The sequence below is a fragment of the Cydia fagiglandana genome, chromosome 3 (genome assembly GCF_963556715.1).
Source record: "Cydia fagiglandana chromosome 3, ilCydFagi1.1, whole genome shotgun sequence".
Classification (NCBI taxonomy): Eukaryota; Metazoa; Arthropoda; class Insecta; order Lepidoptera; family Tortricidae; genus Cydia; species Cydia fagiglandana.
Window position 1 is genome coordinate 23,738,385 of NC_085934.1, and position 13,779 is coordinate 23,752,163.

Sequence of the window (13,779 nt, forward strand, 5' to 3'; positions counted from 1 at the left end):
TATAATGTGTATATATATTTCGGGGCTCTCGGAAACGGCTCTAACGATTTCTATGAAATTTGCTATATGGGGGTTTTCGGGGGCGAAAAATTTATCTAGCTAGGTTTTTATATGTTTTCCGAGCATAGCTCGGTCTTCCAGATATTTAGTTACCTAAATTTATTTATTTATTCGTATGGCATTCATTACCTAAATGAAATTTCGTTATTCGATTTTTATTTCTTTACTTCTCGTAAAGTCAGCCGTGAGAAAGTCCGTGTGTGTGTACTACCTGAAATTTATTGATTGTGCCATTTATGCCATTTTAGAGGGGAAATGAAGATTTACACGTTCGAATAGAATATATGTAAATTACAATATTTCATTGAAATTATTTGTTCTCTTTGTAATGACAGCCAGCCATGTGACATTTCAAAGTCCGCTGTCATATCGCACCCAGCGAATAGGTTATGTTTTATTTTCAAATAAACGATTTCTTTTTCTAAACTGCAACATTCCTAACTGTAGTTACATCGGTGGACCTTATTTCAAAAGGCATAAAGTCCACCGATGTGCAGTTAACAGTTTGGATGATTGTACAATTCGGCCGTGCTTATAATAAGGGCAATAGAGTCAGACCAAGAAAAGTCTGCAGCGGATTTGATAGCCCACGCAGTGCAAGTGTTATTTTAAACGTAAAAACTTCTATGAAATTATGACGTATAAATAACACTTGCACTGCGTGGGCTATCAAATCCGCTGCACACTTTTCTTGGTCCGACTCTAACTCATTTTGAAGTGTCATAATATTCAATTGGATACTTTGTACTTGTACAATATGTTCTACAATTGAAAGAGATTTCAAAATGAGTTACTTACTTATCTTAATAAGCACGGCAGAATTAATTATTTGATTTTGACAGATTACCGTATTTTAGGTTATAAGGTCGACTACTGTCCTTAAAATTTTGTATGACATTACAAGCAAATATCAGCAATCGTGAATTAAGTATTGTAGCCGAGTCTACTTTAGTCCGATAATGTATTAGCTTATTTCAAAGACTATGAATTCTAAGTACTAGAAATAAAGTAGATTTTGCGATATGATAAAGACGGTTAAATTTGAGACGATGGAATAAGAGATTCACTTTAAAAAAAAACCTTATATAAACTCAATTAGAATCTATATTTCAAAATCTTCCATCCAATAACTTTTGACTATCAATGCCACATGTGCATAAGTGGTGTGTGCGGCATGTCATTTAGCCAACTATTCATTAAAATACGCTTTAAGTAAACTTGTTTAGAATTGATTTTTCAAAAGCTCATACTATGGATTAATTTAACTGTCAATGACATATCTAGATAAGTGGTAGAATGTGGTTTAACCATCTTTTCTTTAAAATACACCTTAAGTCATCGAGTATAAATATGAGTTTTCAAAACCTCACAACATGTCACGCTATCATTAGTCACATATACGTTATCCTCGTCGCGAACTATTAATAAAATACGCTTTAAGTAAACTTGTTTAGGATTGATTTTTCAAAAGCTCAAATCATGGATAAGTTTTAACTCTCAATGACATATGTGGATAAGTGGTAGAATGTGATTTAACCATCTTTTCTTTAATATACACCTTAAGTCATCGAGTTTAAAATTGATTTTTATAAACCTCAAAACATATCACGCTATCATTAGCCACTTATACGTTATCCTCGCGACTTCTTACCGAATTATATCATTTATCAGATAGTCGTCATATCATGCATTAAATGATTAATGATATGGCGACATAACCATCATAGCCCTCCTGGCCACCCGATGAGCCTCGACAACGTGTTCATTCCACCCCATTACACGTTTACCCCTTGCTCCCCTCGTTTTACTACCCTTACCACACATTGCTGCCCCACTTAATGCATTTACAATACTACTGTACAGGTTGTCCAGAATACGCCTATGAGCCACGCTATTACAATATCTATCTGCACAGTTTGTGAAATTATGGTCGAAGTCTATACGCCCCAGTCTTGAATGGGCCTCCCTCTTATAAAGCTCAACTTGTTGTTCCGTTCTTTCTCCCCAAACTAGTTTTTTGTTCGCGGTTATTGTGCTAAGCAGTTTAGGCGTTAATAACTCTAAATCGCATTCAATGATAAGAGGGAAGTGATCAGACCAGAATGAGTCATATTTGACACGCACATCGCGCACTGAATGCACGGCCGCCCGGGTAAGAATACCGTGATCGAGCCAACTAGGGGTTCCGTACACTTCGCTAATAAAGGTATAAGTAAGGGAGTTCAAACCTAACTTCTCTGTGTCGATGCATGACCAGTCCTGTTCCCTACAAAACTCCATTAGCTCCATGTAAAATAATTCCCCAGGGTTAGCATTAAAATCACCTAGAATATAAACGGATTCTATGCCATATTCATCTATGATTGCACTCACCGTACCCAGGCAGTCCGTGAACTCAGGTAGATTCACAGGCGAATTCGTAGGCATGTATACACTCATAACAACTATATAACGATCTTTAACGGCGACCTTGATTGCACACACTCGATTGTTATCACATTTTATCACTGACACCTCAGAAAAAACACTATGCCTCCACAGTAGCGCGACTCCGCCATACGGTCTACCGCGTAGTATTTCCACTGACGTGTCTACGGCCGAGGTCCCCGTAAACCCAAACTCACTATCTACAGTGCTTAGGTAACATAAATCCTCTTTCAGAAGCCATATTTCTTGTAAGGCTATTACGTCACATGTACGACATAACTCCCTAACACCATCTATGGAGCGCTTTATTGACTTACAGTTAAAGCTGGCAAAAGTACAAACCTTACTCATTTCTCTTGATTTCTAGGCCGGTCACAGAGTTGCCTCCGTTCGTATAATTTACAAAACGTCTGAATATGATGTCTTCAGGCCATAAATTCTCATTCAAATACATGTGTAGTTTATTTTTAGATACGTACATTTTATATGCCTTATAGTCCCGCCGTTTTTGTATATTTATTTCTTTTAACGACACTGTATCTCTCGTCTGACCATAAATGTATTGAATGATGTCATTTTCCGTGGTTTCGCTATGCACGTTTGTAATGAGGACAGGAACTTTCCTTTCTGCCGCTTTGAAATTACATTGCAGGTCCCGCGCGACGCCATACTTGCCATGAAAACGATATTTTCGTTGTTTTTTACGGCTCTCCACCTTCTCCCATTTCCCCTCATTATCGTCATCTAACAATTGAATAGATGATGGCTCCTGCATTACGCGTTTTGCTAATCCATCGCTATTGTTTACGGTATCGTCAATCAGCTGACGCTCCGGCACAGCTGGTTTCGGCCTGGCAACGCCGCCGCTCAACTTTGTCGCGTCGTTGCCACTCTTCTCACCCGATGACCGTTGTTGAACCGCTGACCCGTGCGCCGTTTTTTGTGCGCTTACCTCCCAAATATTTTTATTAGGATTGTCGTTAATTGATGCTTGTTCCCGGTCATGATCGCTATCCTTAAGCGTTGAGTTGCACTGCAGAATGCCCACAGATCCACTATCCATAGTATCCAGAGCCCAGGCACAGGCGGCCCCTCTCTTCATATTTACGTTGCAAATAGGAGTCGATGGAAACGTATCACATTTATTCGCTAGGAGCTCGAGTTTCAACCCCTTCAGCTGGTCCAAAGTCGCGTACGTCTCTTTAACCTCTGCTAAATCATTTTGTAATTTGAGCATGTCTTTCAAGAGCTTAGTACAATCCAGACTATTAAATAGTATCGGTGGCAGCCGCTCGAGTTGTCTCGCCACAAATACTGGAATTACGTCCGGCTCCGTTGACTTAAAGACATTAAAAATGTCTAGCAGGTCCCTTTCTTCCTTGCCTTTGCTTTTTCGATTAATCTTGCGTGCCTCCGTCGGAATCGAGTCAAAAAGTAATGACTTCGAGTTTTTGATCTCATCACTGGAGAACGCAGACTTACAAATCCGCACAAGCGTTATTTCGTCCACTAACGACACTTTATTTTGCACATAAGCCAACAGTTCATCGATGACTATGTTACACGAATTGCACTTTATTACGCCCGTCATTTTTACCGCGATCGTATGTACGCACCCACCTGTTTTGTTTTGTTTTATTTTTGCTGTTTCTTTGTTTCTTTGCCTTATGTATGTGCCGTTGAATTTTTTGAGAGAGTTTATTATTTTGTTAACATAATTATTAAAAGATTCTTTTGTGTCTTCGTGTTGTATTAATTGTTCTATACTGTATGGTTCGGTGTCGTTGATTGCGCATAGTGTTTCATGATAATTTCGATCTGTTGCATACTGCGATCATCTGGTTGCATATCTTGCACATTCTTTGAGTAGGTGTGCTATTGTCTGTGGTGTGCGGTCGTCGCATGGGCAATCGTTCGAATCTATCACTTTGAACCTGTTTAGGTTTGTTTTATTGTATCCGTGTCCTGTTAAAATTTGTGTCATCTGAAATTTCATTTCAAAGTTTTGTCTAAAGATATTTATGTTATTTATTGTCGGTAGCCATTGTTTTAGGTGTGCTCCAGTTATGCTTTCTTGGTATGTTTTCCCATGTTTTCCTATCGTTTCCTTTCTTAAGGGGTCATCCATTAATTACGTCACACGAATTTCTAGGTTTTTTGACCCCTCCCCCCCTCCTTGTCACACTTGGTCATATTTGGCAAACCCCTCCCCCCTAGTGTGACGTCACATTTTTTCTACAAAATCGCCAAATCGAATTAAGTAAGTATCTAAGTATTATTAACCCACCAAAAACATAAATGTAAAAAAGGAGAGCCAAGTTCAATACAAAAATTATGCTTGGCTGTGGGGCTCGCCGCAAAAAGAATGGAGATCTAAATGAGTGCCACTGCCAAGTTCTATGCAAAATCCAAATATGTATTTATAGGAACAAAATAACATTATAAACAAGTATTAAACTCTATTTCTTTGCTTTATTGGATACCTATAACAATTGCTGTTATTTAAAAAAATGTGAGATCTTAAAGTAGGTTAGATTTGACTTGGCCAGTTTTCATTATATCAATCATTTTATATATATTGTAATTCTGATAAAACCTGGCCAAGCCAAATCTAACCTACTTTAATATCTCACATTTTTTTAAATAACAGCAATTGTTATAGGTATCCAATAAAGCAAAGAAATAGAGTTTAATACTTGTTTATAATGTTATTTTGTTCCTATAAATACATATTTGGATTTTGCATAGAACTTGGCAGTGGCACTCATTTAGATCTCCATTCTTTTTGCGGCGAGCCCCACAGCCAAGCATAATTTTTGTATTGAACTTGGCTCTCCTTTTTTACATTTATGTTTTTGGTGGGATATCAATACTTTTTGTAAAGAAAACTAGGCAGGTATTGAGATTTAATGTTTTTTCTTGTGTTTCCGCTGTATGGTTTTTACTTCTGTTCTTTGTATAATTATGTGGTGCCGCGCGCCGCCGACGACACACCGTTGGCCGGTTGTTTAGAGCGTATTACAAGTTTTTTGTATGGGGACACCACTTATTTTTTGACTAAACTTTATTTTAATATAGCAAATATAATAATACATATATTGGGGTAGTTTCAAATATCTGCTTGTAACGGTTCCAACGCTACAATAAAATAATATTTTTTTGTATGGGGACCCCCCCTATTTTTTAACTTTTTTTTATTTTTAGATTTTTTCCTACGGTTACACACAATAACCGAGCTGGATTCCAAATTTCATCCTTCTAGGTCATCTGGAAGTAGGTTAGGTTTAGGTACTTATATGTCAGTCCCAATAAAAAGTGTTTTTTTTGTATGGGGACCCCCCCTATTTTTTAACTTTATTTTATTTTTAGATTTTTTCCTACGGTTACACACAATAACCAAGCTGGATTCCAAATTTCATCCTTCTAGGTCATCTGGAAGTAGGTTAGGTTTAGGTACTATAAGTCATAAGTCAGTCTTAAAATTTACGACTTTTTGACCTTCATACCTTTATAACCGTTTGAGCTAGCTTCATGAAATTTGGGCTTCTAGATATCCTTATGGATATAATTAAACACACGTAGTTTTATGTGTTTACGTCAAAGATGTTTTGAGTTATAGAAGGGTCAAAAGTGGCACCAAGTGGTTCGTGTAATATTACACTCGGCGCTGGCTAGCCAGTTCCTTTGCTTGAACTTGGCTTGACACGCTGCCGCGTGTCTAGATATTATATCAAAATATTTTTGACGATGTAAATATTAGTAATTTTATAACCCAAAACTGCTTAGGAAAGAAAATTAAACGAATAAAAACGATTATCGTTTTAAAAACTTGTTATTTAAATGAACAGCGAATAAAATAATTTAAATAATTTTTCGTGTATATCGTGTAATAAGTGACGTCACAAAGTTTGTGTCTCCCCCCTCCCCCCGGTCACAATATGTCACATTTTCTTGACCCCCTCCCACCCCTAAATGTGATGTGATGTGTGATGTAATTAATGGATGACCCCTAATCTACTTTTGTGGTATGATAATGGGAATTTTATATAATCAGGGAATTTATGTTGCGTTGCGGCACTTTTTGCCAACATGTCAGCTGTTTCGTTTCCAGGTATTCCAGCATGTGCTTTTATCCAGCAGAATTGTATTTCTTGTCCGTTGTCTCTCATAATTGATACTATTTTGTGTGTTCTACTTACTATTGCGTTAGTACTATTTCGGTTTGCTAGTTCTTGTAGTGCGGCCATTGAGTCTGAGAAAATTGTGTTTTGTTCCATAGTACAGTCATTATAGATTTTGACCCGTGAATAATTAGTTCTTGGATTTTTTTTCGTAGGTCCCTCGGGTGGGTCACTGGGAGTGTAAATTCAAAAAGTAGGCTGAATCAGGCTCCTGCGTATATTCTAAAAATGGCTTTTTTCAAAAAAAACGGTTTTTCTTCAATAACTCGGCCATTTTTGATTTTACAGTAAAACCGTAAGGACAAAAATTGTAGGAAATTTGATTCTCTACAAGTTAGTCCAGTCATTATATCCAAAAAACCGTCCCTTCCCTTGAATAATCAGTTCTTGGATTTTTTTTCGTACGTCCCTCGGGGGAATCACTGGGAGTGTAAATTCAAAAAGTAGACTGAATCAGGGTCCTGTGTATATTCGAAAAACGGTTTTTCTTGAAGAACTCGGTCATTTTTGATTTTAAAGTAAAACCGTGAGGACAAAAATTTTAGAAAAATTGATTCTCTACAAGTTTGTTTCCCTTCATTTATACCGTAAAGCGTGGAACATAGGAGATAATGATAATATTTTGAATTTGTCGCGTTTTTCAGGTTTAATTTCTAAAATATCGATTATGGGGAAAAAAGGTGGGAACCAAAATTGTTTAGAATTTGATTCTCTACAAGTTTAGTCCTCTTCATTTATGTCGTAAAGTTGAAAATAAACGAGATGTTGAAAATATTTTGAATTTGTCGCTTTTTTCAAATTTTATTTCCAAACTATCGATCCTAGAAGAAAAATTGTGAGTACCAAACTTGTAGAGAATCAAATTTTCTAAAATTTTTGTCCTCAAGGTTTTACTGTAAAATCAAAAATGGCCGAGTTATTCAAGAAAAACCGTTTTTAGAATATACACAGGACCCTGATTCAGTCTACTTTTTGAATGGGAGTGTTCCCAGTGATTCCCCCGAGGGACGTACGAAAAAAAAATCCAAGAACTGATTATTCACGGGAAGGGACGGTTTTTTGGATATAATGACTGGACTAACTTATAGAGAATCAAATTTCCTACAATTTTTGTCCTTACGGTTTTACTGTAAAATAAAAAATGGCCGAGTTATTGAAGAAAAACCGTTTTTTTTGGAAAAAAACCATTTTTAGAATATACGCAGGAGCCTGATTCAGCCTACTTTTTGAATTTACACTCCCAGTGACCCCCCCCCCCCCCCGCCCCCCCGAGGGACCTACGAAAAAAAATCCAAGAACTAATTATTCACGGGTAGGGTCGGTTTTTTGGATATAATGACTGTACTACCAGTTTTAATTCTATGCATAGTTCGCATGCTTTTTCTATTGCCAGATTTAGTTGTGTGCGTTCTTTTGACTTCTTCAATTGATGCTACTTCTCTAATTCTGTCAGGTAGTGGTGTTAGTCCGGCAAGTGCGATTGCTGCTATAGTAGGTAGTGTGCTATGTCAGGAGATATACAAACGACCATTACCGAACATAAACTACTTTATTCATGTATTGCTTAGCCTACCCACATTATTGTGATTATCAGGATACCTACAACCCCCCTGTTACAAAAGAAATTGAATTTTATAAGATAATAAGTACATAATATTTACTTATCCTCTTTCCTTAAATTTTAATTTCAACATTCCATTGTATTTTATTGGGTTAAAATTATATAATACGAATAGTTTGAATGAGTAAAATTGGCTTCAATAATTATGCTTAACATAATTACTTGATAAGATACCTACTCATCATAATTTTATTATTTTTATCTAACATCTATATGAACATGTTCACCCGCATCCTATGGTGTCACATAATATTAAAATTGTAAAAAATAAAAATTTAATAGGTTTTAGCTTAAGTATTACAAGTATGTACATATTGTGTAAGTTTAATGCATGCATATTTTGTTCAAAGACCAAATCCGTAAGACAATGCAAAATCAACTCAAAACGTTAATTACTTTTAAATTCAACAACAACATCATTATTTTGATCATTTGTTTACACTAGAATCGATTATCATTGTTATCTAGACACGCGGCAGCGTGTCAAGCCAAGTTCAAGCAAAGGAACTGGCTAGCCAGCGCCAAGTGTAATATTACACGAACCACTTGGTGCCACTTTTGACCCTTCTATAACTCAAAACATCTTTAACGTAAACACATAAAACTACGTGTGTTTAATTATATCCATAAGGACATCTAGAAGCCCAAATTTCATGAAGCTAGCTCAAACGGTTATAAAGATATGAAGGTCAAAAAGTCGTAAATTTTAAGACTGACTGACATACCTATAGTACCTAAACCTAACCTACTTCCAGATGACCTAGAAGGATGAAATTTGGAATCCAGCTCAGTTATTGTGTGAAAGCGTAGGAAAAAATCTAAAAATTAAAAAAAGTTATAAAATAGGGGGGGTCCCCATACAAAAAAAACCATTTTTTATTGTGACTGACATATAAGTACCTAAACCTAACCTACTTCCAGATGACCTAGAAGGATGAAATTTGGAATCCAGCTCAGTTATTGTGTGAAAGCGTAGGAAAAAATCTAAAAATTAAAAAAAGTTATAAAATAGGGGGGGTCCCCATACAAATTTCTTTTTTATTGTGACTGACATATAGTACCTAAACCTAACCTACTTCCAGATGACCTAGAAAGATGAAATTTGGAATCCAGCTCGGTAATTGTGTGTAAGCGTAGGAAAAAATCTAAAAATAAAAAAAGTTAAAAAATAGGGGGGGTCCCCATACAAAAAACCTGTAATACGCGCTAAACAACCGGCCAACGGTGTGTCGTTGGCGGCGCGCGGCACCACATAATTAATACAAAGAACAGAAGTAAAAAACATGCAGCGGAAACACAAGAAATACATTAAATCTCAATACCTGCCTAGTTTTCTTTACAAAAAGTATTGATATCCCATCAAAAACATAAATGTAAAAAAGGAGAGCCAAGTTCAATACAAAAATTATGCTTGGCTGTGGGGTTCGCCGCAAAAAGAATGGAGATTTAAATGAGTGCCAAGTTCTATGCAAAATCCAAATATGTATTTATAGGAACAAAATAACATTATAAACAACTCTATTTCTTTGCTTTATTGGATACCTATAACAATTGCTGTTATTTAAAAAAATGTGAGATCTTAAAGTAGGTTAGATTTGGCTTGGCCAGTTTTTATCAGAATTACAAAATATATATGTTGAATAACTTTATAAAATGACTGATGTAATGAAAACTGGCCAAGTCAAATCTAACCTGCTTTAAGATCTCGCATTTTTTTTAAATAACAGCAGTTGTTATAGGTATCCAATAAAGCAAAGAAATAGAGTTGTTTATAATGTTATTTTGTTCCTATAAATACATATTTGGATTTTGCATAGAACTTGGCACTCATTTAAATCTCCATTCTTTTTGCGGCGAACCCCACAGCCAAGCATAATTTTTGTATTGAACTTGGCTCTCCTTTTTTACATTTATGTTTTTGATGGGATTACTATTCACTTGCGGTACCTACACCAGGTGCCGAGTATCCCCACCGATCAGGAGGCCTTACTGTCCTGCCAAAGCGAGAAACAAAGTAATCAGTTGTCTGCAATGCTGGACGAGTACGTTGGAAACTACCTGTGGTACAGGAGCCGCGCACTCGGTTTGCCCCGGTGTCCCCTGCTATTATATCATCATACAGAAAGTGGTCGACGGGTGAATCGCGGCGCCGTGTGGAGTCTAATATGAGTTGTCTGCGGTTTCGTCGTATTATTCTGCCCGTCTGAAGTTTGATTGAATACGATCTAGCTAGGGCCTACCAATGCTATGATTTTACCGTCACACCACCTGCCACTATTACGAACTTTAACTAACGAGCCAGGTTCTAGCGGTGTAAGGTTTTTACTTCCCCTATCAAAATATTTTTTTTGCGAAACTTCACGGTCTTGCAATTCTTGTCAAATTTTCCTGTTATTTACGGGTTTAGGTAACAATCGGCCCGGCAAGCAAGGCAAAGGTAATCTTAGTTAGGTACTTTCTGATGTACCTATGGGTACAACATATTTTAGAAAAGGTCACTTCTGTGGACAATCCTATAAAAGGTAACGACTGTGGTTCATATACTCGTACATATATCCCGTTTTCTCATTTGAGTCTCAAGTACTGGATAAAATATTCCGTCTGTAAAGGCTGCGTATAAAATTGCTTTTAGATTCCCTTAAATTTGAGATGGCTACCTTCGGCCCTACGCGGAGCTCGGCCTTCGGCCTTCGCATTTAGACACTTAATTGTACTATTGTTCTGTGCTAAAGCACTGATGTCCTGGACGCTTCGGGCCTTCGGCCCTACGCGGAGCTCGGCCTTCGGCCTTCGCATTTAGACACTTGTATTATTGTTTTGTGTTAAAGCATTAACATCATGGACGCTTCGGGCCTTCGGCCCTACGCGGAGCTCGGCCTGCGGCCTTTGCATTTAGACACTTGTACTATTGTTCTGTGCTAAAGCACTGATGTCCTGGACGCTTCGGGCCTTCGGCCCTACGCGGAGCTCAGCCTTCGGCCTTCGCATTTAGACACTTGTACTATTGTTCTGTGTTAAAGCACTAACATCCTGGACGCAATGAACAGGAACAAGTAATAATTTTTAAGAAAAAAAAACCGACTTCCATGGGGGCCGATGAAAGATTACTGTAGATGGTACACTATGTAGAAAAGGAAGTAAAACCACCCACTTTTCTACTAGCATTTCGCTTCTGTATAATGGCTCCTCTACAGGATGGGCCAACGCCGGCCACTCCAAGGGACGCAGCCATGCGGTAGAATGAGATAGCAATATCACTTGCTCCCTCTAACGCATAAATGCGTCCCTTGGAGTGGCCGGCGTTTGCCCATCGTGAAGAGGAGCCATGAGGGTCGTAGTTCTAGCCTAACCTAACCCACTACTCAGATAGCAGTTCGGTTCTGTGCGGATCGCAGTTCGAACCTAATCAAACCCACTTTTCAAGTAGCATTTCGTTTCTGTAAGGCCCGCAGTTCTAACCTAACCTATTCCTTGTTCGGTTCTGTGAGGATCGCAGTTCAAACCTAACCTAACCCACTTAATGGCGCATGCCGTGCGGTGTACGGGGGTTTAAGCGGGAGGGGCTAGTAAGATTGGCATCATCGTACTTTATACCTACATTAATTTTATGGTAGGTAATCATAGTTGTTTATTTAGTTAAGGTATCATAGTGGTTTTCTGGATCAAGGTCCGGGTCCGAGTCCGGGTCCGAGTCCGGGTCCGGGTCCGAGTCCTGGTCCGAGTCCGGGTCCGTGTCCGGGTCCGAGACCGGGTCCGAGTCCGGGTCCGAGTCCGGTTCCGAGTCCGAATCCGGGTCCGAGTCCAGGTCCGGGTCCAAACCGGATCCGGGTCCGAACCGGATCTGGGTATGAGTCCGAGTCCGGGTCCCAGTCCAAGTCAAAATCGAAATTCGTAATCACCAAACGTGTACCGTGCGTCATTGAAGAGTTCTGTTCTGGTCATCATCAGCAGTTCCACTTTATCAAATGCGACAGTTTTTAATGTAAATGCTTGATTTTATGATGAAAATACAAAAAAATCTATACGTATGCCTTTAATATTTGAGGAGTTCCCTCGATTCCTTATGGATCCCATCATTAGAACTCGAGCTTGACAAAAATGTGGCTTAAAAACTTAACTTGCTTAACGAACATAACGAAAAGGAAAAATCGCCAAACGTGAACTATGCGTCGTTTAAGAGTTCTGTTCTGATCATCATCAGCAGTTCCACTTCATCAAATGCAACAGTTTTTAATGAAAATGCTTGATTTTCTAATGTAAATACAAAAATCTCTATATGCATGCCTTTAAGATTTGAGGAGTTCCCTTGATTCCTCATGGATCCCATCATCAGAACTCGAGCTTGACAAAAATGTGGTTTAAAAACTTAACTTGCTTAACAAACATAACGACGAGGACAAATCGCCAACCGTGAACTATGCGTCGTTGAAGAGTTCTGTTCTGATCATCATCAGCAGTTCCAGTTCATCAAATGCAACAGTTTTTAATGAAAATGCTTGATTTTCTGATGTAAATACAAAAATCTCTATACGCATGCCTTTAAGATTTGAGGAGTTCCCTTGATTCCTCATGGATCCCATCATCTGAACTCGAGCTTGACAAAAATGTGGCTTAAAAACTTAACTTGCTTAACAAACATAACGAAGAGGACAAATCGCCAACCGTGAACTATGCGTCGTTAAAGAGTTCCGTTCTGATCATCATCAGCAGTTCCACTTCATCAAATGTCACTTTTTTGGGTGTATATGCTTGATTTGTTGATAAAAACCCAAAAATCACTATATGTATGCCTTTAAGATTTGAGGAGTTCCCTCGATTCCTCATGGATCCCATCATCAGAACTGGGTTTTGACAAAAACGGGACCAATCTGTATGCATATACATTCAATCAAAAAAAGAATTTTCATAATCGATCTAGTAATGACGGAGATATGAAGTAGCAAAAAAAAATAAAAAAAAAAATAAAATAAAAAAAAACATACAACCGAATTGATAACCTCCTTCTTTGAGATTTGGAAGTCGGTTAAAAATGGAACACAATTGTATATTTGTAAAGTATAAAATTTGTGTCCACATAAAATTGTAAAATCTAAAAATAAAACTATACGTGCATATTCATTTCCCTAAGGTAATAAAAACAAACAATAGCGTAGATAGTGATAGGTGGGAGTCCCACCAAAATATCAAAGCAACTGGTAAATATCACCAACAATATTTCGCAGATAAGTTCCGAAAAACTCATTGGTACGAACCGGGGTCTGAACCCGCGAACCCGCGACCTCCGGATTAAAGGTAACGCGCTCTTACCCCAAGGCCACCAGCACTTTTGCAATTTAGATTAAAATTTCATAACAAAACAACTTATAATATATGTATAAAAGTAATACGAAAATTGGGTAGATGGCGCTTTTCAGCCACTAGACACCTACACTTGATACTGATGAGTTGGTTAGGTTAGGTTTTGAGTTAGGTTAGGTTTTGAGTTAGGTT

General features: G+C 37.8%; 1 protein-coding gene across 1 annotated transcript; it reads right to left on the reverse strand.

The window, feature by feature from the left end:
* Positions 1 to 1,826: 1,826 nt before the first annotated feature.
* On the reverse strand, positions 1,827 to 4,103 carry LOC134680590 (uncharacterized). The gene has a single exon (XM_063539697.1). It carries the CDS (start codon positions 4,076 to 4,078, stop codon positions 2,831 to 2,833), a length of 1,248 nt encoding a protein of 415 aa, XP_063395767.1. The 5' UTR covers positions 4,079 to 4,103; the 3' UTR covers positions 1,827 to 2,830.
* Between the last annotated feature and the right edge of the window lie 9,676 nt (positions 4,104 to 13,779).